Raw genomic sequence first — 26,239 nt, forward strand, 5'->3', positions numbered from 1 at the left:
GTTTTCTCAGGATATATGCCCAGTAGTGGGATTGCTGGGTCATATGGTAGTTCTATTTGTAGCTTTTTAAGGAACCTCCATACTGTTCTCCACAGTGGCTGTATCAATTTACATTCCCACCAACAGTGTAAGAGGGTTCCCTTTTCTCCACACCCTCTCCAGCATTTATTGTTTCTAGATTTTTTGATGATGGCCATTCTGACTGGTGTGAGATGATATCTCATTGTAGTTTTGATTTGCATTTCTCTCATGATTAGTGATGTTGAGCATTCTTTCATGTGTTTGTTGGCACTCTGTATATCTTCTTTGGAGAAATGTCTATTTAGGTCTTCTGCCCATTTTTGGATTGGGTTGTTTGTTTTTTTGTTATTAAGCTGCATGAGCTGCTTATAAATTTTGGAGATCAATCCTTTGTCAGTTGCTTCATTTGCAAATATTTTATCCCATTCTGAGGGTTGTCTTTTGGTCTTCTTTATGGTTTCCTTTGCTGCACAAAAGCTTTTAAGTTTCATTAGGTCCCATTTGTTTACTCTTGTTTTTATTTCCATTACTCTAGGAGGTGGGTCAGAAAGGATCTTGCTGTGATTTATGTCATAGAGTGTTCTGCCTATGTTTTCTCTAAGAGTTTGATGGTTTCTGGCCTTACATTTAGGTCTTTAATCCATTTTGAGCTTATTTTTGTGTATGGTGTTAGGGAGTGATCTAATCTCATACTTTTACATGTATCTGTCCAGTTTTCCCAGCACCACTTATTGAATAGGCTGTCCTTTCTCCACTGTACATTTCTGCCTCCTTTGTCAAAGATAAGGTGACCATATGTGCGTGGGTTTATCTCTGGGCTTTCTATCCTGTTCCATTGATCTATCTTTCTGTTTTTGTGCCAGTACCATACCGTCTTGATAACTGTAGCTTTGTAGTATAGTCTGAAGTCTGGGAGCCTGATTCCTCCAGTTCCTTCTTTCGTTCTCAAAATTGCTTTGGCTATTTGGGGTCTTTTGTGTTCCATACAAATTGCAAAATTTTTTGTTCTAGTTCTGTGAAAAATGCCAGTGGTAGTTTGATAGGGATTGCATTGAATCTATAGATTGCTTTCGGTAGTAGAGTCATTTTCACAATGTTGATTCTTCCAATCCAAGAACATGGTATATCTCTCCATCTATTTGTATCATCTTTAATTTCTTTCATCAGTGTCTTATAATTTTCTGCATACAGATCTTTTGTCTCCTTAGGTAGGTTTATTCCTAGATATTTTATTCTTTTTGTTGCAATGGTAAATGGGAGTGTTTTCTTGATTTCACTTTCAGATTTTTCATCATTAGTATATAGGAATGCCAGAGATTTCTGTGCATTAATTTTGTATCCTGCCACTTTACCAAATTCATTGATTAGCTGTAGTAGTTTTCTGGTAGCATCTTTAGGGTTCTCTATGTATAGGATCATGTCATCTGCAAACAGTGACAGCTTTACTTCTTCTTTTCCGATTTGGATTCCTTTTATTTCCTTTTCTTCTCTGATTGCTGTGGCTAAAACTTCCAAAACTATGTTGAATAAGAGTGGTGAGAGTGGGCAACCTTGTCTTGTTCCTGATCTTAGTGGAAATGCTTTCAGTTTTTCACCATTGAGGATGATGTTTGCTGTGGGCTTGTCATATATGGCCTTTATTATGTTGAGGAAAGTTCCCTCTATGCCTACTTTCTGGAGGGTTTTTATCATAAATGGGTGTTGAATTTTGTCAAAAGCTTTCTCTGCATCTATTGAGATGATCATATGGTTTTTCTCCTTCAGTTTGTTAATATGGTTTATCACATTGATAGATTTGTGTATATTGAAGAATCCTTGCATTCCTGGAATAAACCCCACTTGATCATGGTGTATGATCCTTTTAATGTGCTGTTGGATTCTGTTTGCTAGTATTTTGTTGAGGAATTTTGCATCTATGTTCATCAGTGATATTGGCCTGTAGTTTTCTTTCTTTGTGACATCCTTGTCTGGTTTTGGTATCAAGGTGATGGTGGCCTCGTAGAAGGAGTTTGGGAGTGTTCCTCCCTCTGCTATATTTTGGAAGAGTTTCAGAAGGATAGGTGTTAGCTCTTCTCTAAATGTTTGATAGAATTCGCCTGTGAAGCCATCTGGTCCTGGGCTTTTCTTTGTTGCAAGATTTTTAATCACAGTTTCAATTTCAGTGCTTGTGATTGGTCTGTTCATATTTTCTATTTCTTCCCGATTCAGTCTTGGCAGGTTGTGCATTTCCAAGAATTTGTCCATTTCTTCCAGATTGTCCATTTTATTGGCATAGAGTTGCTTGTAGTAATCTCTCATGATCTTTTATTTCTGCAGTGTCAGTTGTTACCTCTCCTTTTTCATTTCTAATTCTATTGATTTGAGTCTTCTCCCTTTTTTTCTTGATGAGTCTGGCTAGTGGTTTATCTATTTTGTTTATCTTCTCAAAGAACCAGCTTTTAGTTTTATTGATCTTTGCTATTGTTTCCTTCATTTCTTTTTCATTTATTTCTGATCTGATTTTTATGATTTCTTTCCTTCTGCTAGCTTTGGGGTTTTTTTGTTCTTCTTTCTCTAATTGCTTGAGGCGCAAGGTTAGGTTGTTTATTCGAGATGTTTCCTGCTTCTTAAGGTGGGCTTGTATTGCTATAAACTTCCCCCTTAGAACTGCTTTTGCTGCATCCCACAGGTTTTGGGTCGTTGTGTCTCCATTGTCGTTTGTTTCTAGGTATTTTTTGATTTCCTCTTTGATTTCTTCAGTGGTCACTTCATTATTAAGTAGTATATTGTTTAGCCTCCATGTGTTTGTATTTTTTACAGATCTTTTCCTGTAATTGATATCTAGTCTCATGGCGTTGTGGTCAGAAAAGATACTTGATACAATTTCAATTTTCTTAAATTTACCAAGGCTTGATTTGTGACCCAAGATATGATGTATCCTGGAGAATGTTCCATGAGCACTTGAGAAAAATGTGTATTCTGTGGTTTTTGGATGGAATGTCCTATAAATATCAATTAACTCCATCTCGTTTAATGTATCATTTAAAGCTTGTGTTTCCTTATTTATTTTCATTTTGGATGATCTGTCCATTGGTGAAAGTGGGGTGTTAAAGTCCCCTACTATGAATGTGTTACTGTCGATTTCCCCTTTTATGGTTGTCAGTATTTGCCTTATGTATTGAGGTGCACCTAAGTTGGGTGCATAAATATTTACAATTGTTATATCTTTCTCTTGGATCGATCCCTTGATCATTATGTAGTGTCCTTCTTTGTCTCTTCTAATAGTCTTTGTTTTAAAGTCTATTTTGTCTGATATGAGAATTGCTACTCCAGCTTTCTTTTGGTTTGCATTTGCATGAAATACCTTTTTCCATCCCCTTACTTTCAGTCTGTATGTGTCTCTAGGTCTGAAGTGGGTCTCTTGTAGACAGCAAATATATGGGTCTTGTTTTTGTATCCATTCAGCCAATCTGTGTCTTTTGGTGGGAGCATTTAGTCCATTTACATTTAAGGTAATTATCGATATGTGTGTTCCTATTCCCATTTTCTTAATTGTTTTGGGTTCATTATTGTAGGTCCTTTCCTTCTTTTGTGTTTCTTGCCTAGAGAAGTTCCTTTAGCAGTTGTTGTAGAGCTGGTTTGGTGGTGCTGAACTCTCTCTGCTTTTGCTTGTCTGTAAACGTTTTAATTTCTCCATCAAATCTGAATGAGATCCTTGCTGGGTAAAGTAATCTTGGTTGCAGGTTTTTCTCCTTCAACACTTTCAATATGTCCTGCCACTCCCTTCTGGCTTGCAGAGTTTCTGCTGAAAGATCAGCTGTTAACCTTATGGGGATTCCCTTGTGTGTTATTTGTTGTTTTTCCCTTGCTGCTTTTAATATGTTTTCTTTGTATTTAATTTTTGACAGTTTGATTAATATGTGTCTTGGCGTATTTCTCCTTGGATTTATCCTGTATGGGACTCTCTGTGCTTCCTGGACTTGATTAACTATTTCTTTTCCCATATTAGGGAAGTTTTCAACTATAATCTCTTCAAATATTTTCTCAGTCCCTTTCTTTTTCTCTTCTTCTTCTGGAACCCCTATAATTCGAATGTTGGTGCATTTAATGTTGTCCCAGAGGTCTCTGAGACTGTCCTCAGTTCTTTTCATTCTTTTTTCTTTTTTCTGCTCTGCAGTAGTTATTTCCACTATTTTATCTTCCAGGTCACTTATCCGTTCTTCTGCCTCAGTTATTCTGCTATTGATCCCATCTAGAGTACTTTTAATTTCATTTATTGTGTTGTTCATCGTTGCTTGTTTCATCTTTATTTCTTCTAGGTCCTTGTTAACTGATTCTTGCAATTTGTCCATTCTATTGTCCATTCTATCTCCAAGATTTCGGATCAACCTTACTATCATTATTCTGAATTCTTTTTCAGGTAGACTGCCTATTTCCTCTTCATTTGTTAGGTCTGGTGGGTTTTTATCTTGCTCCTTCATCTGTTGTGTGTTTTTCTGTCTTTTCATTTTGCTTATCTTACTGTGTTTGGGGTCTCCTTTTTTGCAGGCTGAAGGTTCGTAGTTCCTGTTGTTTTTTGTGTCTGTCCCCAGTGGCTAAGGTTGGTTCAGTGGGTTGTGTAGGCTTCCTGGTGGAGGGTACTAGTGCCTGTGTTCTGGTGTATGAGGCTGGATCTTGTCTTTCTGGTGGGCAGGTCCACGTCTGGTGGTGTGTTTTGGGGTGTCTGTAGACTTACTATGATTTTGGGCAGCCTCTCTGCTAATGGGTGGGGTTGTGTTCCTGTCTTGCTAGTTGTTTGGCATAGGATGTCCAGCACTGTAGCTTGCTGGTCGTTGAGTGAAGCTGGGTGCTGGCGTTGAGATGGAGATCTCTGGGAGATTTTTGCTGTTTGATATTATGTGCAGCTGGGAGGCCTCTTGTGGACCAGTGTCCTGAAGTTGGCTCTCCCACCTCAGAGGCACAGCACTGACTCCTGGCTGCAGCACCAAGAGCCTTTCATCCACAGGGCTCCTTAATTTGGGATGATTCGTTGTCTATTCAGGTATCCCACAGATTCAGGGTATATCAAGTTGATTGTGGAGCTTTAATCCGCTGCTTCTGAGGCTGCTGGGAGAGATTTCCCTTTCTCTTCTTTGTTCTGACAGTTCCCAGGGGCTCAGCTTTGGATTTGGCCCCGCCAAATCTGTGCGTGTAGGTCGCCGGAGGGCGTCTGTTCTTTGCTCAGACAGGACGGGGTTAAAGGAGCCGCTGATTCGGAGGCTCTGGCTCACCCAGGCCTGGGGGTAGGGAGGGTCACGGAGTGCGGGGCGGGCCTGCAGCGGCAGAGGCCGGCGTGACGCTGCAGCCTGAGGGCGCCGTGCGCTCTCCCGGGGGAGCCGTCCCTGGATCCCGGGACCCTGGCAGTGGCGGGCTGCACAGGCTCCCCGGAAGGGCGTGTGGCTAGTGACCTGTGTTCGCACACAGGCCTCCTGGCGGCAGCAGCAGCGGCCTCAGCGTCCCATGTCCGTCTCTGGGCTCCGCAATCTTAGCCGCGGCTCGCGCCCGTCCCCGGAGCCCCCTCAAGCAGCGCTCTTAATCCCCTCTCCTCGTGCACCAGGAAACAAAGAGGGACGTAAAAGTCTCTTGCCTCCTCGGCAGGTCCAGACCCCTCCCCGGACTCTCTCCCGGCCAGCCGCGGTGCACCAACGCCCTGCAGGCTGTGTTCACGCCGCCAACCTCAGTCCTCTCCCGGCGCTCCGACAAAAGCCGGAGCCTCAGCTCCCAGTCCCGCCCGCCCCGGCGGGCGAGCAGACAAGCCTCTCGGCTGGTGAGTGCCGGTCGGCCCGATCCTCTGCGCTGGAATCTCTCCGCTTTGCCCTCCGCACCCCTGTTGCTGTGTTCTCCTCCGCGGCTCCCAAGCTCCCCCACTCCGCCTCCCGAAGTCTCCACCCGCGAAGGGGCTTCCTAGTGAGTGGACACTTTTCCTCCTTCACAGCTCTCTCCCGCTGGTGCAGGACCCGTCCCTATCCTTTTGTCTCTGTTTAGTTTTTTCTTTTGCCCTAACCAGGTACGTGGGGGGTTCCTTGCCTTTTGGGAGGTCTGAGGTCTTCTGCCAGCGTTCAGTAGGTGCTCCGTAGGAGTTGTTCCACGCGTAGATGTACTTCTGGTGTATCTGTGGAGAGGAAGGTGATCTCCGCGTCTTACTCTTCCGCCATCTTCCCGCAGGACTCAACATCCATTTTTGATAAAAACTCTTAATATAGTGGGTTTCATGGGAACATACCTCAACATAACAAAGGCCATATATGGCAAGCCCACAGCTGGTAGAAAAGCTGAAAGCATTTTCTCTAAGATTAGAAACAAAACAAAGATGCTTCTTCTCATCACTTTTATTAAACATAGTATTGGAAGTCCTAGACACAGTAATCAGAAAAGAAAAATAAGATCAACCCTAATTGGAAAGGAAGAAGTTAAGCTGTCACTGTTTGCAGATGATATGATACAATGCATAGAAAATCCTAAAGATGCCTCTTAAAAACTACTAGAACTTATCAGTGAATTCAGTAAAATTACAGGACACATGATTAAATACAGAAATCTGTTGCATTTCTGTACACTAACGATGAACTACCAAGAAGTGAAATTAAGAAAACAATCTCATTCACCATTGCATCAAAAATAATAAAATACACAGGAATAATGTAACTAAGGAGATAAAAGATCTGTACTCAGAAAACTATAAAACACTGATGAAATAAATTGAAGATGATGCAAACGGATGGAAAGATATACTGGGTTCAGTATATCTTTGGATTGGAAGAATTAATATTGTTAAAATCACCATTCTATCCAAGGCAATTTACAGATTCAATTCTATTCCTATCAAAATATCAATGGCATTTTTCACAGAACTAGAACAAATAATTCTAAAATTTGTATGAAAACACAAAAGGCCTAAAGTAGCCAAAATGATCTTGAGAAAAAATAACAAAGCTGGAGTTTTAATGCTCCTTGATTTCAATCCTACAAACTTCAGTAATCAAAACCATATGGTATTAGCACAAAAACAGATACATAGATCAATGGAACAGAATAGAGAGCCTAAACAGGAACACACACTTATATGGTCAATTAATCAATGACACAGTAGGCAAGAATATACAATACAGAAAAGATAGCCTAAATGGTGTTGGGAAAACTGAACAGGTACATGCAAAGGAATCAAACTGGACTACTCTCTCACGCCATGCCCAAAAATAAATTTAAAATGGATTAAAGACTAAATGTAAGACCTGAAGTCATAAAACTTCTAGAAGAAAATGTAGGCAGTAAACTCTTTGACATTGATCTTAGTAATATTTCTTTGGATATATCTCTTCAGGCAAGGGAAACAAAAGCAAACCTAAACAAATGGGACTATATCAAACTCAAAAACTTTTGCATAGAGATGGAAACTATCAAAACCCAAAAAGTCACCTACTTAATGGGAGAAGATATTTGCAAACCATATATCCGATAAGAAGTTAATATCTAATACAAATAACTCATACATCTCAACATCAAAAAAACCCAAACAACCCAATTTTAAAAATGGACAGAGTACCAGAATAGACATTTTTCCAAAGAAGACATACAGATGGCCAACAGGCACATGAAAACATTCTCAACATCACTAATCATCAGGGAAATGCAAATCAAAACCACAATGAGATATCACCTCACACCCGTTGGAATGGCTGTTATCAAAAAGGCAGCAGGGCTTCCCTGGTGGCTCAGTGGTCCGCAGGGGACACGGGTTCATGCCCCGGTCTGGGAAAATCCCACATGCCGCGGAGCGGCTGGGCCCATGAGCCATGGCCTCTGAGCCTGTGCGTCCGGAGCCTGTGCTCTGCAATGGGAGAGGCCACAACAGTGAGAGGCCTGTGTACTGCAAAAAAAAAAAAAAAAAGGCAGAAAATACCAAGTGTTGGAGAAGATGTGTAGAAAAGGGAGCACTTGTGCACTGTTGGTGGGAATGTAAATTGGTGCAGCCACTATGAAAAGCAGTATGGAGGGTCCTCAAAGAACTAAAAATAGAACTACTGTATGATACAGCAATTCCACTCCTGGGTATTTATCCACAGAAAATGTAAACACTAATTTGAAAAGATATATGCATCCCTATGTTCATTGCACCTTTATTTACAAGAGCCAAGATATGGAAGCAACCTAAGTGCCCATCCATATATAAATGGATAAAGGAGACATGACATATCAATATTTCTTAGTCATAAAGAAAGAATGAACTCTTGCCAACATGGATGGCCCTAGAGGGTATTATGCTAAGAGAAATAATTCAGACAGAGAAAGACAAAAATACTATTTCACTTGTATGTGGAATCTAAAAATCAAAACAAATGAACAAACATAACAAAGCAGAAACAGACTTACAGATGCAGAGAACAAACAGGTGGTTGCCAGAGGGGAATTGGGTGGGGGGAGGAAATAAATAGGTGAGGGAGATTAAGAGGTACAAGCTTCCAGTCCAAAATAAATGAGTCATGGATATGAAATGCACAGTGTGGTTAATTATAGTTATACCCACATATCCTTCATATATGAGTATATATTTTTGTCTGTGCAAATATCAGAAAGGTAGATAGCTACTACATTTGGCTTCCAAATCCCATCTGATTTCTATCCTCTATTCATAGCAAAATCCCTTGAAAATGTTGTTTAATCTTGTTCTCTCTAAATTCTTCCTAGAATTATCTCTTGAATATACTCCAGTCAGGCTTTGACCACATGACTCCACTAAAACCCTTTGGAAAGCTTGTTACTAATAACATTCACTTTTCTAAATTTTATCACAAATTAGCAGTCCTGATTTTACTTTTCTGCTTAAGAGAAGCATTGATCCAATTAAATGATCTTTTCTGCTTGTTGCATGGTCTTTGGCTTATGGTATACTTTCCTGTTTTTTCTCTTATCAGTCTTTGTCTTCTAATTGATCTCTAAATTATCAAGGGCCCTAGTTTGGGGTCTATTCTTGGATTCCTTTCTCTAACTATGTTTATTCCCTTGACTTATTCATCTAGTCTCATCATGGCTTTAATTACCAGCTGGATTCAGTAAAATCCAAATTTTAAACATGAACCTCTCCACTAAATCCTAGTTGTCTGTATCCAGTGGTCTACCAGGTAGCTCCATTTGAATATTAAATAAGTATCTTAAACTGAAAGTATCCAGTCCAACTCTATACATTATCTCTACTTCTGCTTCTACATCAGTCATCCAAATTTCATTAAATGGTGATTCCTTCCCTCCAGTAATATAGTCTAAAATTATTTATGTAATCTTTGACTTATTGATTGTTATACACACATTCAAATTTTGTAAATCCTGTTAGCCTTATTTTAAATATATTAAAATAATTGATAATTTCTCAAAACACAGCTGTTACTGCTCTAGTCCAAGCCAGCATAGTGACTTGCCTAGACTATTGCAATAACTTTTAAGAGGTTTTAATGCATTCACCTTTGCTCCCTGTTATTCTCATTAAAATATCTAAATTGGTCCATTTGAAATAAGTCAGATAATATCACTCTTTTTTTCAGATGCCTCCAATAGCTTCTCATATCATTTGGAAATCCCTTTTATTACCTACACTGCTCTATATGATAGGCCATTCTTCAAATCTCTATTACCTTCACTTTTTCCTCAAATCCTACTATTAAGATCAATTAATTTCAACCAAATAAGATTTCACATTTCCTCCATCAATCCTTGGTGCTGGAAGATTTTCAATAGTGTATGTACTTTATCCATCTACAACTTTGAATGTACATTGTGAGTCATAAGTGTAGTGAAAACTATCACAAATCTTTGATGTACTAATTGCAGTTTCCAGCACTTTTGAGTTTGCTGAGAGAGTCCTTGATTGCCAACCTGAAGTCTATGTAGTAAGACTATTGATTTTTAACTATGTGTGTGTTTAGGTTAATTGTTGAATTCTTTAGGTAAACTAAGTATAAATTGCAGACCACTATTCTTTTAATTACAAAATCTGAAACCAGATAAGAACTTAAACTGTGTACAGAACACTAGAGTTGACTTACTATATGGATATTTGCATTCAGTTTTGAAGTACACTGCATCTATCTGAGTCATAGGAGGTGTGAAGCTACTGGGACAAAAATTTAAAAGAAAAAAAACAATGCTAAAGAAATAGTAGCATACTCAGTGATAATTTGAATAAATTTATATATCCTCTGATTGCTTAGTGAATTAATAGTTTGCTTATTCATAAATTAAATATCCTCTGAGACCAAATGATAGAAATGGTGATAATTAAAGAGTTTCCATAGACAAATTTTATAGAAGCAGGAGGTTAGCAAGCAATAGAACTGCACACATTTCCTGTGTGTACCATAGAGAGATGTTGGATCTCCTTTTCCTATATTACAGAAACATGCCTGGCTGGCTCTTTGTTTTTTTTGTTTGTTTTTTTGTGGTACGCGGGCCTCTCACTGTTGTGGCCTCTCCCATTGCGGAGCACAGGCTTCGGACGCGCAGGCTCAGCGGCCATGGCTCACGGGCCCAGCTGCTCCGCGGCATGTGGGATCCTCCCGGACTGGGGCATGAACCCGCGTCCCCTGCATCGGCAGGTGGACTCCCAACCAGTGTGCTACCAGGGAAGCCCCTGGCTGGCTGTTTTGATCAGCATCTTGAGATAGCTCATTGTGCTAAGAAGTATACTATTCTAACACCTTCTCATATAATTTACAACAAGCTGCCCTGTAGTATAATTATTTACTACACATCCCATACCTGCATATCCCAACACACAATTAGAAACTTGTTGAGGGCTGTTTCTTATCATTTTTGATTGTTGTAGCAAAGGTAATATAACTTCCCAGACCGTTTCTGCTTCTTCGCTCTCTGTTTACACCATGCCCCCCTTTAATGATAATGTCTGTAAATTTTTATCTCCTGATGATTGATACATATCAATGTAAAGATTCATCACAGACCTGTCTGAGCCGTAATTTTGTTTTATTATAAAAGAATATAATATAGAAATATAGGCTTTACCTTCTCTTTTAATGTTTTGACAAAGACCACACTGTATCTTTTCCTTTCTATGGTTTAGAGTTGTATCACTGATTCATTTATTCCACACTTTGAAAGTGTCTTAATACACCATTTGGAGTTTGGTAAAAAATAAATTTTGTTAACATTTCCACCTTTCTTTCTCCTATGCATTATTTTATTATCTTGATAACTTAGATCCTTTCTGGAGAGTACCTTCTCATTTAATTGAAGACGTCTAAACTATAAAAAGTTTAGTTTGTATATGCAGTATTTGTTTTAATTTGTCTTTTCTTTATGAATAGATACTTTACCACAAAGCAAACAAAATCCAAAACCAAAACCAAACTAAAGCAGCTCACTGGAGTTCATGTATATTATACACAGTTTTAATTTTTAGCCATCTTTTAGAGGTAGCTTGTTTCTTTGTCTATGTAGCAAAATGATTTGATTAAACTGTGTTTTTATGTATTGTTAGTTTTTGGTGTTTATGTGCATGTATAATATAAAACGTTTCCAATAAATAAAGTGCTTTTTATTTAAAATAATTAGGTTAATTGCATAATTGTCAGACTGTAAGACAGCCTGAGAAGAGTTCAAAATGCAGAGATAAGAAATATTTTTTATCTTCTTGAGCCTCCCACCTAAAATGAGGCACTGAAGTAAAGTATATGAGTCACTCAGCATAGCTATGTGTTAAAAAAGGAGCATATATTTGCTATAACACTGCCAGTAATTATACACATTATTTTCATAACATTTCTTATATATCCTACATTGTATATACTTTAATATGTATTTGAAATGATGTAATTTTTTAAAAGAAGGAAAAATATACACATACATTTCCAGGTACTATTCTACTTTGTGGTATTAGTCTGATAAAAGCGATGCTATTAATAGCGATGTGTTGTATACCATAAGAATTCTCATATATGTGACAAAAGTTGATCACTAGATGGTAAATGCATTGCATTTTCTGATGTTAAGTGTGGGACTAGTGACAATTTAAAATACTTTTTAGAACGTATATTTCCAGGCATATTAGATAAAAAAGGGCTTGATTTATACTCTGACTTTAAATAATGACAACAGACAAAATTTATGCCATGATGGATAGCATATTGATCCATGAGAGGAGAGAAACAAATGATGTGACTCCTATGATTGGTAGAGTGTACTTTGTAGAGAGTTTCCAGGCTGTAGCACAGGGATGAAGAGTCTGACTCTTTTATTTGAGGAGCCAGTGTTCTGAGTTTGAATGACTTAGGGTGCTAGAAATCACAGGATGGGGTACCAGAGAGGGAGAGCCCTGTAGAGAAGAAATTCACACAGATAGAGCTCCAGAGATCTTCAACACTTTCCCCAAGAGTCTTTAGCTGAGTATTGATAAGTGTATGTGTGTGTGAGGAAACTATGCAAGGCCACAGAAAGAACCACTGGAATACTGAAGTATGTTGCTTCAGTAGTGTGGTCGAATTAGTCCTAAACTAAAGATTGCTCCCAGCTCGCCTAACAAAGTTTAAAAGCCTCAAAAGAATAAAACTGTTTTCATGTAACTCAAAGTATATAATTCACAATGTTTGGCATCCAATAAAGAATTATGAGGTATACAAAGTACATGAAAATATAACCCATAATAGGGAAAAAACCAAATCAATCAATAGAAACAGATCCATTGACACAAATAACAGTAGATAGGAACATCTTTTTTTTATATATATATACTGCATATGTACTATAAGGTAAAAGGAAAGCATGAACATAATACAGAGAAACATGACAAAGTAAAAGACTAAATCAAAATTCTAGAGATCAAAAAAATGTCAAGTAAAAACGACATTGGATTGGATTAACAGAAGATTAGATACTGCAGAAGAAAACTCTAGTAAAATCAAAGACAGAAAAATACAATTTATCCAAATGAAACATAGACAGGAAGAAAACATACATATACTTAGAGCAGTCCTGTGTCTTTTTCATGCTTTGAGTGAGTGTTGGCCAAAGAAGGCTCAGAACAGGGCCCTTATTTGTCTCACTAGATAGAACAAAGAAAGAATGTTCCCAAAATATTTTGTATTTCTTCACACTGTAGTTTTTCCCTTACAGAACATGTTGTAGGAATTTGTATAAAGATATACTATAGGAAAAGGATAATAACTATTGTTAACGTTGAATATATACTATGTGTCAGGCATTTTTTAAACATTTCATTTAACATTATTGTACTAATTGCTGTTGCATATTGTGCTTTTTGCTTTGCAAAAATCTTTCATTTGTCTCTAATTTGGACAAGATTGCCATACTGCTGAGACACTTGTTACTAACTACATCACTGATTATAATAACATTTATCATGTATCTAGCACTGAGGCTACACAAACTTAAGTAATTCTAACCAGACCTAGGGAAAGTAACAAAAGTTATGTACTGTGTATTAGGCAACTTGCACTGTGATAACTCTGCAAAATAATGACAGCAAAACCTCAGGGCTTTCAATACAAAAATCTATGGGTTTGTAAGTAGGCTGTAGCAGCATGCTCTAGACTTTAATTTGGGTTCTGCTCTGCTCTGTATGTTCTAACAATTGAGAAAATCGGATGAAGGAACACATCCCATCTTGGTTATGCTGTTTAAAAATTCCCATGATAAAATGTGTGATGTATATTTAAAACAAAGACTGGAGAATTGTATAATGAAACCCCACGTTCTATCACAGCCTCAGTCATTATCAATGTTATGCCATTCCAATTCTAATATTTTTAGTATTGCACTTCATCTGTTTTCCAGGTGGTTATGTTTGTTATAAAGAAAAACATTTTAAAATCTGAATTAAAAAAAACATTGAACCAAACCTATGGCTTCTTCAAAGCTTTGAAACAATGGAGTCTATATTTTAGTCATTATGTTAGTTCCAGAGCAGTATGGTGTAATAATGTGATATCAATATTCACAAGGTAAGTTCAATTATGTGCATAAATCACCACAATACACCTGACCATCTTATAATAAATGTTGAATAGAATTTCAGTGTATAATGTGCCTCATTCTTTCAGACTTCCTTTCTATCTTCTCATTTTTGTGTGCCATGAAACTCAATTTTAACTCAAGATAAGAGGTAACTTTTAGATTTAAGTTTCTTCTTGGCTTCTTTATCCCTTATTGATTTTTTAATAAGGAGCTTTCTTTCTTTGCTTATTTTCCATTATGAAGGATATACAGAAAAATTGGAAATTCAGAAACAATAGTGATCAACCTCTTTTTCATGGTTTCTTAACCTTGGGGGAAGCAATGACATTTTAAATGGATTGAAAGCCTACTGGCTTTCTACACTAGCCCCATACTTATGGCTTGAATTCCTATGTCCTGAGTTTTCTGAACAACACTCAAATATTTTGTTCTATTATCTTCATATTTTGTTCTGTTATCTTCATATTTGATTAAAATTGCACATACACTCAACAAACAACAAAAACATAAGTATCTTGTCATTCAGAGTCAACAACGGTGTTGCCAAAATTAAAATGATCAGCCGTACTACAAGCACATTCCTCTCCTAATTTATTTGCTTAGAACTCCAATCACAATGAATGACCATAAGTAATAGTGATATAGACATGGGGTCAGGATACTTAATACAGCTTTAACTAATATATACATTTTGGAAATGATACATAGTCATTAGAATCCACAAATTTAAAACCATTGAATAGTGACACAGAGCCTATGTCTGTATAAAGCCTACAAGACAAGGCTTTTGACACCAAAGTCATGCCATTTGAGCAGAGAAGGTACTTCTGATGAAGGGCAGGGTCAAGGATACAGTCAAACCATCCACAAACATAGTGGCAATTACAGATAAATTCAATATCTAGGGATTTGCTATTAGTATTATGGATGAAATAAAATATAAATCTCATTATTTGTCAATTTAATCATTTATATGTGAAATGTTTTATCATTTATTTAGTAATTTGGCTGTCCTATAGTAGCTTTTCATCCTAATTTTAATTTTGTTTTTTTTACTATCTTATATATTTTCATTGATAAAATATTATAAATATTTTATAATATTATAAATAAATAACTGGCATGTGGTTCAAGAAATCATGAGAAAAGTCTAGCAACAGTAATGCACTGTTAAGTAAGAAGATAGGGGAGGTGTCATTTCCCTTTGAGACAGAATGCCTTTGGACCTCACAATGAAATGGATATTGTGTAAACTCACATATTTATCTTTTAGATCTGGATATCAGATGTTTTGTGCCAATTTATTTGCCAGGTGCTGAGCTCTTTTCAAATATTCAAATCATTAATCTCCCTCATAATACTATAAAGGCTTTACTTTTAAACCCATTATACAGAGAGAGAAACTGAGGTACAGCTAAATTAAGTAGTTGACTCCAAGTTACAAAGCTTATAGATGGCGCAAACAGGATGTAAAGTTTCCCATTTGGTTCTGTAGTCTCTGGTCTTACCTACTATTAAGGTAAAGAAGGCAGCATGCACAGGCACCAATACAGAATATTCAGGTCATATTCTGAAAACCAGCATTTTGACAATTATCAGTTGCAATTCACCTTTGCTAATTTTTTTGAGTTAAAATATCTGAAAAGTTTATTCTGCTTTTGGCCTGATTATCATAGCATTTCAATTTCAAATATTAAAGTACTGGGCATATAATATGGAATATAATGTATGCTGGTTATTAAAATATGATTTGTTATGGTCAAATGTGAATATATGCATATATATGTATAATTTTATATACCTACAGCAATCTACTAATAATAAATCAGATTTCCCATCCAGGGATCTGTGACAGAAACTTGAAAATATCCTTTTCCTCCTTTCTTTCATCACCAGCTCCCATCTAAACATTCACTGAATGCTGTGGATTCTTCCTCAGTATGTTTCTAGAATGCACTCACTTCTCTCCATCTCATCTACCTCTACCTTTTCCCAGAACACTATCATTGCAGTATGTTTCTTGGTGTTTTCTCTTCCCCTTTCAAAGTTATTCTCTACCCTGAGGCATGAATGATGCTCTCAAATAACAAATGCATTCTCCCTACTCCTTTGCCCAAAACCTTGCCTATCCTTTCCAGTTCTTTATAGAACACTCATTCTTTCTTTTGGCTTTAATTTTTAATATTTTCTAACATATAATTCACATAGCATGCAATTTACCCATCAAAGGGTAAAATTAAATAAATTGCCTTTTAGTATATTCACAGAGTTGTGCAATCATCAACGCAATAAATTTGGGGACATTTTCATCACCTCAAAAAACAAGTCCCGCTCCACTTGACTGTCACCTTACCACCACCTGCCAGCCTTAGGCAATCACTTTTGTATCTATAGATTTGTCTGTTCTGGAAATTCTGTATAAATGGAAGCGTTCAAAATGCGGACTTCATTACTAACTTCTATTCACTTAGCATAGTGATTTCAAGGTTCATCTATGTTGTGGCTTGTGTAAGTACCTCATATTTTTTATTGACAAATAATATTTCATTATATAGAAATATTATATTTTATTTATCCATGCATTAGTAGATGGATATTTGTGTTGCTTTCACTTTTTGGATTTATTAATAATGCTCTTATGGACATTTATGTAGTACATGCTTTTGTGTGGACATAGATCTTTAATTCTCTTGGGAGTGTAATGGCTGACTCATACGGTAACTCTGTGTTTAACATTTTGAGTACCTGTCAGACATTTTATCAAAAGCACCTGCACCGTTCTACATTCCTATCACATGTGCACTAAAGTTCCATTTTCTCCAGATCCTATCCAATGCTTGTTATTACCTGTCTTTTTGTTTATAGCCATCCCTGGGGGCATGAAGTAGTATGGAGTTTTGGTATGCATTTTCATGATGACTAAGGATGTTGAGCATCCTTTCATGTTTTTGTCAATGTTCCTTTGACTTTTGAGACTCTTTTGGGCATTCTTGTCTGTCTCTCCAGCCACTTCACATCTTACCTCTCTCCACCTTATATTGGATATGCCAGCTCTAGGGAGCTTCTTTCAACTCTTTGAACATGTCATTTTCCCCTCTAGTCCAGGCCTATGTAGTTCCCATTTCCTTCCTAACTTTCCTCCTATTTGCTTGGCCAGGGCTGACTTCATGGATATGTGACATGTACAGTTGCACAGAGCCCAACACTCAGCAGGGCCCTGCATTGGGTTTAAAGTGCTGCTGTGGTTGTCTTAAAATTCATAGTAACTTTTGAACAAAAGACCTCACATTTCAGTTTTCAGTGGGCCCTGCAAATTACGCAGCCAATCTGCTGCCTTACTTATCCTTCAGGACACTGTTCAGGCAGAAATATCTGCAAGTAATTGTTCCTCACCTCTGTAGACTGTACTAGATGTTCTTCCTTAATTTCATCTATGTCAGATGAAATTTATGATTTTCCTCTAAGCCTTTTAACCTTTGAGACTAAAGGCTTTGCCTTTCTTATCCATCTTTCTGTCCTCAGAACCCAGCATAGTGCTGGTCACATAGCTATGGTACAGTATGTAACTCAGCCACATAGTTATGGCCCAGGTAGTGAGCCATATGGCAAAAGTAATTCAGAATATGAACTCCAGGGCCAGACAGCCTGGGCATCCCACTGTTATCACTTATAAGCTGTGTGGGACCTGGGCAAGTTATCTAATGTTTCTGTGCCTCATTTTGCTCATCTTTAAAATGGGGATGATATTAGTCCCAATCTCATAGCACTATTAAGAGGATCATAGCAGTATTATGAACTAATAAATGTAAAATGTTTAGTATGTATCTAACTATCACCTATTGTATGTGTTAGCAGTTATTCATTCCTATATTCAATTCCTATTTGTTGAATAAATTACTGACTGTATGTGCAAAGAGAAGAAAAGGGCCCTAGAGCCAGTGAAGAAACTACAAAAGTTAAGAAATTTTATTGGACATATTACTCTTTGTTTCATCAATTTACATTGCTAGGAGGAATGGTGATTGTACAAAAGTTTATTTCATGACATCAAAATAGGAGTACATTTAGGAAGGTGGGATCAAGCCCAGAGGAAAAAGACATTAAAACTAAGAGTAAATATAGAAATCTTAAAAGAGCAAGACAATCTTTCTGCTTAAATTTCTTTGCAGAAATTAGTGAATGTAATGAAACTTTATCATGATTTTGAGAAGTCAGTTTGGGTAAATTAATGCCAATAATGTTTGGAAAGAGTCTGTTTTCTTTTTTTATACATTTAGCAGTTATGCCTTGCTGCTACTGCTATGTATTTGAAGCTGTTTAATTTGCATTCAATAGAGATTTAATGCCATTGAAAATAATTCAAACATAATATATAATAAAAAGAATCGCTCCCCCAAAACTGCATATCATACAATGAGAAAAAAATAACATTTAGTCAAAGGGTAAAATTTGTTGTGTGTCTGCATGTGTCTTGGGTCCTGCATGTGTTCTCTATCAGCCTGCCCAATGTCAGGAGAGCCCACGTTCTCACAGTCTCTTCTCTGCACCTACTGGGTTCTCTCAGTTCTCTCATAAGCCTTCTGGTGGCATATGCCCAGAATTCTCTGTACAACACTACCCCTCTTTCACCATTTCCAGATCCCAATCCACACTTCGGTTTAACAAGGAACATACCTCTGACTCTAACCCACCCCTCCATTAACACCCCCAAAATGAAACTGTGGTGTTCCTACATTGTATTTTTTTTAACATTTTTATTGGGGTATAATTGCTTTACAATGGTGTGTTAGTTTCTGCTTTATAACAAAGTGAATCAGTTATACCTATATATATGTTCCCATATCTCTTCCCTCTTGCGTCTCCCTCCCTCCCACCCTCCCTATCCCACCCCTCCAGGCGGTCACAAAGCACCGAGCTGATCTCCCTGTGCCATGCGGCTGCTTCCCACTAGCTATCTACCTTACATTTGTTAGTGTATATATGTTCATGACTCTCTCTCGCCCTGTCACAGCTCACCCTTCCCCCTCCCCATATCCTCAAGTCCGTTTTCCAGTAGGTCTGTGTCTTTACTCCTGTCTTACCCCTAGGTTCTTCGTGACATTTTTTTTCCTTAAATTCCATATATATGTGTTAGCATACAGTATTTGTCTTTTTCTTTCTGGCTTACTTCACTCTGTATAACAGACTCTAGGTCTATCCACCTCATTACAAATAGCTCAATTTCATTTCTTTTTATGGCTGAGTAATATTCCATTGTATACATGTGCCACATCTTCTTTATCCATTCATCCGATGGTGAGCACTTAGGTTGTTTCCATCTCCGGGCTATTGTAAATAGAGCTGCAATAAACATTTTGGTACATGACTCTTTTTGAATTTTGGTTTTCTCAGGGTATATGCCCAGTAGTGGGATTGATGGGTCATATGTAGGTCTATTTGTAGTTTTTTAAGGAACCTCCATACTGTTCTCCATAGTGGCTGAACCAATTCACATTCCCACCAGCAGTGCAAGAGTGTTCCCTTTTCTCCACACCCTCTCCAGCATTTATTGTTTCTAGATTTTTTGATGATGACCATTCTGACTGGTGTGAGATGATATCTCATTGTAGTTTTGATTTGCATTTCTCTAATGATTAATGATGTTGAGCATTCTTTCATGTGTTTGTTGGCAGTCTGTATATCTTCTTTTGAGAAATGTCTATTTAGGTCTTCTGCCCATTTTTGGATTGGGTTGTTTGTTTTTTTTGTTATTGAGCTGCATGAGCTGCTTGTAAATTTTGGAGATTAATCCTTTGTCAGTTGCTTCATTTGCAAATATTTTATCCCATTGTGAGGGTTGTCTTTTGGTCTTGTTTATGGTTTCCTTTGCTGTGTAAAAGCTTTGAAGTTTCATTAGGTCCCATTTGTTTATTTTTGTTTTTATTTCCATTACTCTAGGAGGTGGGTCAGAAAGGATCTTGCTATGATTTATGTCATAGAGTGTTCTGCCTATGTTTTCTCTAAGAGTTTGATGGTTTCTGGCCTTACATTTAGGTCTTTAATCCATTTTGAGCTTATTTTTGTGTATGGTGTTAGGGAGTGATCTAATCTCATACTTTTACATGTATCTGTCCAGTTTTCCCAGCACCACTTATTGAAGAGGCTGTCCTTTCTCCACTGTACATTTCTGCCACCTTTATCAAAGATAAGGTGTCCATATGTGTGTGGGTTTATCTCTGGGCTTTCCATCCTGTTCCATCCTACATTGTATTTTTGAGTTTATTTGTATTATGTCTTAGAAGTAATATCTGTCTTCTTGGTTAAACTTAAATTCCATGAAGAGCGGAAATTATTGTATTTTGCTCAGCTTATATCCCCAGCGCCTGGATGCTTATTGTGAAACAAGTGCACATATACAGAAAAAAATGTTGAGTAACTAAGTGACATGATCCACAATTTTCTCAAAAGGCCAAAGGGTCAATGACTCTAAAAAGGTTCAAAGACAAGAGTGTGAGGAAGAAGAAAGAAAGGAACACTGTCCAACTCAGATGTGTTGTGCACTACAATTGGATCCCAAATTTGACAGCAAATGTCTAGACAGGTAAAGCCACAAAAATAAACAGGACACATTATATAAATTCAAATGCCCAACAGTTAAAATTTACAACAAATTATTTATGTTTGAACTAAACTGAAGATGGTAGTTATCACATAGATATTTGATTAAGGGATTATTGAAAGAACAATAAACTCTATAAATAATTATTTTATCAAAATATTGAAATACTATTCAAGCAGTTCTTAAGCTGACCTTCCAGAAAGGCAAAAGATATAATATCAAGTTAAATTTCAGAGAGTCCTTCTGTAAAGGACTGGAATAATTATGTACAGTCAGACACTTTCTAATCATGTTAGTGCAGTGATAGAAACTGAAAATACTAGATGGAGAACTAATATGCCCATTAACCTGTCTCAATCAAATATCAGATGTCTTAAATGAATCTTCAGTAGGTAGTGAATCAAAGCCAAGATATAATGAATTTTCTTTCAGATATGTGTAATGCCTTTTTGTAGCACAAAGAGAAAAATGTCCTTTGGAATGTCAGAAATGAGGAGAAATGACTGGTTTTCTAGTCAATGCATATTGTGCATTATTACAAAGCCAATGCCAACCCTGAAAATGACTTACAATTTCTCAATGAATCACACGCATTCCAGAAGAAATTCTATTCTTCCGGAATTTCTATTAATTTTAGATATATTTTAAATAAAACCATTTTTACTAATAGCATGCTAACTTTACACACACGGATAGTTTTCCACAAGTCAAAAACCATATCATAATAACAAAAGTTCCTGTTGATTTTTAAGGTGGGTAAATTTACTTTTTAATGTGCAAAAGAACAATATTTTCCCTAATGAAAGAAGGAACAATTTGCTTCGCATCATTATTAATGTATCTTGCCGCATTCTAATTAAGGTATTAAATGTCACGTTTTTAATCATAGTAAAGTATAGCTGAAGGATTACATTTCCTTTATTCAATTATATGTACATTTCACTATATCTTAATTTGCTTTATAAAAATTTTAGAATGTAATGGTTCTGTCCTAGGTACTAGTCCGGGTGACTTTCACACAAAGTACCATAAAAATATTCTCGCATTTGTACAACTATAATATCAAACTGCAGGATAAAATCTGAAGTTCCAGTAAGACTAGAAAAAGCAATGTGTCCCAAGAAAAGCACAGGGACATTATATCTGTATGTATAGCAGTCAACCAGGGATTATTTTGAGTATAAATTGATATCTGGCCAAGAAATTGAAAGAATGATGGTAGAATACTGCCACGTAAATATGGAAGAGATAAAGGGGGAAAGATTTGAGAAAGATGTGTGAAGGCTTCTTAGAAAGCACAGGACATTCATGACAATACAAATAATTCACATTAAGTGGAATCCAAATTAACAGTATCCAAATTGTAAACTGTGCTTAAACAGAAAAGTAATACCATATGGAAGTCCGTAAACATCAGGCTAATGGATTGGGGTTTTACTTGGGAGGCAATACAATGTTATTTGTAATTATAGAGTGTGAGGTCCAGGGATGTGAAACCTTCATAAAGTTGTTATGAGAAATAAAAGTTTGCTTTTAAAAAAAAAGACTTATTCTTAGTTACACAAGAAATAATTTCTGCAGCTGGAATGATTTTTTGCTAAGAGAAACATAGGAAATAACATAATGTTGAAGGCTTTTGCAGAGTCAGGGAGTCTTTTTTGGTCACATTCAGCCTGAATGTGATTGTTCTCTCTGAAATCCAGAGACGCCTGTCAATATCCTTCCAACTTAGCAGCACAACTAAAACTGTAAATGGAGAGGCAGAGAGCAGATAGGTCTATGGAAACACAGTTGCTGAAAATTGGAAATCATAATGTCGAGCAAGATGATAAACTGAGATTTATCATTATTCAGAATATAAATAGATGAATAAATGTTCAGCAACTGATCCAAGACTGAGGACATGGTATAGCATGGGGCATGGGAAAGAATTAGTATCATTCATAGAAAGACAACTGGGAGAGGGCAGGTGATGCTGGGTAAGGCGTGATGTATTCATCTGCACATGCTAGTTTGAGATATACATCAAATGGACTTGCCCTGCATATGATATATTTAGTTATGTAGCTCCAGGGAAAGAAGGATCCTGGGTGGAGAAAGAGTGACTAGAGATCATCAGTGTAGATGTGGGCAGGGATAAGAGTGCCTAAGTGGATTGTATTGACTGAAAAGACACTAGAGTCCAGGACAGAATACAGAGGCCCCGAGGAAGAAAGGAGGCTGTAACCAAAACCAAACCCAAGGAAACTACAACCAACACTGGGAGAAAAATCAGGATCATGTGAGTGTCTTGAAAGTCAAGGGAAGTCGGCACACAAGAAAGGAAGGATATAGTTCAATAGGATTTAATGATGAACAGAGTTGCAGTGAGATAAGGACCAAAGAATACCTATTTAGTTATGGAACAGCAGTTAGTTACCTTGTGTAACAATTGTCCATTTTGCTTTTGGGTTTATTCATTCTGATTTTTAACTTCTGTGGATTCTTACATTTTGCTTTCTTTCAATTAAGTAAATGGGTTTGGCAACTGAACTTCTTCAAAATTGGCAGAAGAGAATGCCCTTCTGCTTGAAAACTTCACCTTACTATTTCTTTAGCAATACTTGGGTGGTGGGGAACATATTTTTGACATAGAAATCTTGATCTAAGTTGCATAATACATCCCTAATATGCTTTTGTTTATTTCTTTGTTTTTGAAGACCATTTTCCAGATAGTGAATTATGAGTGAGTGATAGGATTGTATAATGATTGCATTCCTATATAAAATTAAAAAGCAAAAAAAAGTAACAATATTGTGCCCCAATCAACATGTTTGAAAAAGAGCTTTAAGATAGTCTTTTAATATTAATAAAGGAAAATAGTTAAACATCACTTTAATAATGCAAAGTACACACATGTATTGAAATTTGTTCAAATCTGTCATATAGAAAATTAAACAACCATTATACTGTTTATAATAACATACATATTTCATTTGAATGTATGATATACAATATTTTGTTGAACAATAAAACCTCAAATATTAAAAAGAATCAATTCAATAATGGTAGAGCAGATGTTTCCAATGAGTTATAAAGTGCTAAAAGTTCACTATATTTCTTGATAGTACAGAGTAAAATTCAATGAATAAACTATTATTGTTTTAAATATGTGTGCTATAAAGGTATTTGATTTAAGAAAATTCTATAATTATGTTGCACACAATAATTCTTATTTGAAATATAATCTATATGTTATTGGATTATAAGCAATTCCTTGATTTGAGTCATATTTGTGGAGTTAAGTGATTAATAATTTCCATATTGTTTCCAATGACTTCCTAAGAATGCTGTGTTTTTAATAGTGTATCTATGATGCATATGGTACCAATTATACTTATGAGCAATGCTGTTGCATTCATTCAAAAATGAAAACTATAAATTCCTCTTAAAGTCTTTAATTGTCATACATCTTGATACATTCTCCTTATTTAGTGAAATAGAAAACTAAAATACAGCAGGAATATCATTTTCACTGGTAGGTTTTAGCCAGAATTGAATAGGCATTATTGTCATTTTGCTATGTTTGTAAAGAACACAATTGAAAGACAACAAAATCCTTCCGAGAAGAACATACTAGCTTTATAAAAAGCAAAAAGCATAATAAATAAAAGAGGTTGATAAAACTTATGTTTAAGTTTTTACTACTTACAAGTCAGTGTTCCTGTAAGCAAGTGGGCTGGTAAAATGGATTAGCTAAAAATAGTAAAGTATAAATAAACACTGCTTTTTTGAAATAAAAAATGAATACAGGTAAGAGTTTATTTTCATTTATTGTGTCTATGATAAATGCAATATGTTTCATCATCATTTTACACAAAATACGCATAAAATCTTTATTTTTCCTGAATCAATGTAAACAGAGCCCAGATGGACGTATCGAAGTCAGAGGGCAGCACAGAAGCTCATCACTGCATATTAAAGATGTGAAGTTGTCAGATTCAGGGAGATATGACTGTGAAGCTGCAAGTAGAATCGGAGGGCACCAGAAAAGCATGTACCTTGATATTGAATGTAAGTTATTTTCATTTTGTATGTTTATTAAAACAACTTTTCTGCCTTGAAAAACATGTATTTTCGTGGGAAAATCAAAATACAGTAGTTCATTTTGTAGTATGTAATGCATAACTTTAGAAGGAATGCAGCCAAAGTCAGTTATTAGAGACATCTAGTGGCGGTTATGGGAGATTTCACAGTGCTATATGTTTAATGGTCTTAATGTTGCTTATCCTGAAAATTGTGGCCTTTTATTACACAGCGTTTAACCCAAAACACAATGTAAACTGAATTATGTTAGTTATAAGTAATTGATCAACATCACCTTAGATTTTTATCTGTTTATTCCTAATATTAATGGTCCTGTGTTTCACATATGTAGTGAGAATTTCATTTCTCATTTCAAGTTGTTTTGTTGAATTATTTTACATCCTCATAAGTTATTGTATAGTATTTAAAATACAGTACTTAGGATACTCTATTTTTCAAGGGCTGATTGCTAACAAACTATAAGTTGTTTTTTGATCACAGATGCATTCCTCCTTTGACGTTAAAGTCTTGCATATTGGTTTATTCAGCTTTTTCTGGAATTTCTCTCTAAGTAGCATTTTAACTGCATGCCACAAATAGTGATATGTTGTCTTTCTCTTGGTTTTCAGTTGAAAATATTTTCTACATTTCTTTGTGATTTCATCACTGGTCAATAGTTATTTATGAAGATATGTTTAGCTTCCAGATATTTATTGTTTTCATAGATATTTTTCTGTTACTTATTTCTAATTTAATACAGTTGTGCTTAGAAAATACATTCTATATGATTTTGATGTTTTCATATTTATTGAGGTTTATTTTATGTCCCAGCGTTATGATCTACCTAGTGAATACATAATGTGTACTTGAAAAACATATATATTCTGCAGATATTGTGCTCTATAAATATACATTAGATCAAGGTGGGTGTTAGTGTTCTTTAATCTTCTGTGTCTTTACTGAATTTGTTTTGTTCTATTAGAGTGATGGTTGTTAAAATCCTCCACCATGATTGTGAACTTTTTTCTGTCTCTGTAATCCTGTTGATTTTTGCATCATATATTTTGAGGCTCAGTGACACAGTACACATTTATAGTTATCTCCTCTTAGTTTCCTATTGTCGCTATAACTAATGACCAAGAATTTTATTGCTGTAAACAACAGAATATATTATTTTAAGCTCTTGAGGTCAGAGGTTGGAAATGATTCTCACTGGGATAAAATCAAGTGTCCGTAGGGTTGTGTTTCTTTATGGAAGCCCTACAGGAGATTCCCTTTTCTTGTCTTTTCCATTTCTAGAATCTGCCCACCTTCCTTGGCTTGCAGTCTCCTTCCAACTTCAAAGCCAGCTTTGGCAGATTGAGTCTTTCTCGCATCGTATCACTTTGACTCTGCTTCCTTCCTCACATCTTCTCTATATTTGACTTCCCTGCAATTACATTGGACCCACATTGGGTAATCCAGGATAATTCTCTCAACTCAACATCCTTTACATCACAGTTGCAAAGTTCTTTTTTCCCATGTGAAGTAACATGCTCAAAAGGTCTGGAGATTATG

General features: G+C 36.3%; 1 protein-coding gene across 1 annotated transcript in view; it reads left to right on the forward strand.

The window, feature by feature from the left end:
- Positions 1-26,239, forward strand: part of NCAM2 (neural cell adhesion molecule 2) — a 204,139-nt gene that overhangs the window by 52,141 nt on the left and 125,759 nt on the right. Inside the window, exon 7 of the mRNA XM_060149407.1 lies at positions 24,520-24,670. Coding sequence (XP_060005390.1) covers positions 24,520-24,670 — 151 coding nt within the window. The remainder of the gene's footprint in view (positions 1-24,519; positions 24,671-26,239) is intronic.

The sequence above is a fragment of the Lagenorhynchus albirostris genome, chromosome 5 (assembly GCF_949774975.1).
Source record: "Lagenorhynchus albirostris chromosome 5, mLagAlb1.1, whole genome shotgun sequence".
In the NCBI taxonomy this organism is placed as follows: domain Eukaryota; kingdom Metazoa; phylum Chordata; class Mammalia; order Artiodactyla; family Delphinidae; genus Lagenorhynchus; species Lagenorhynchus albirostris.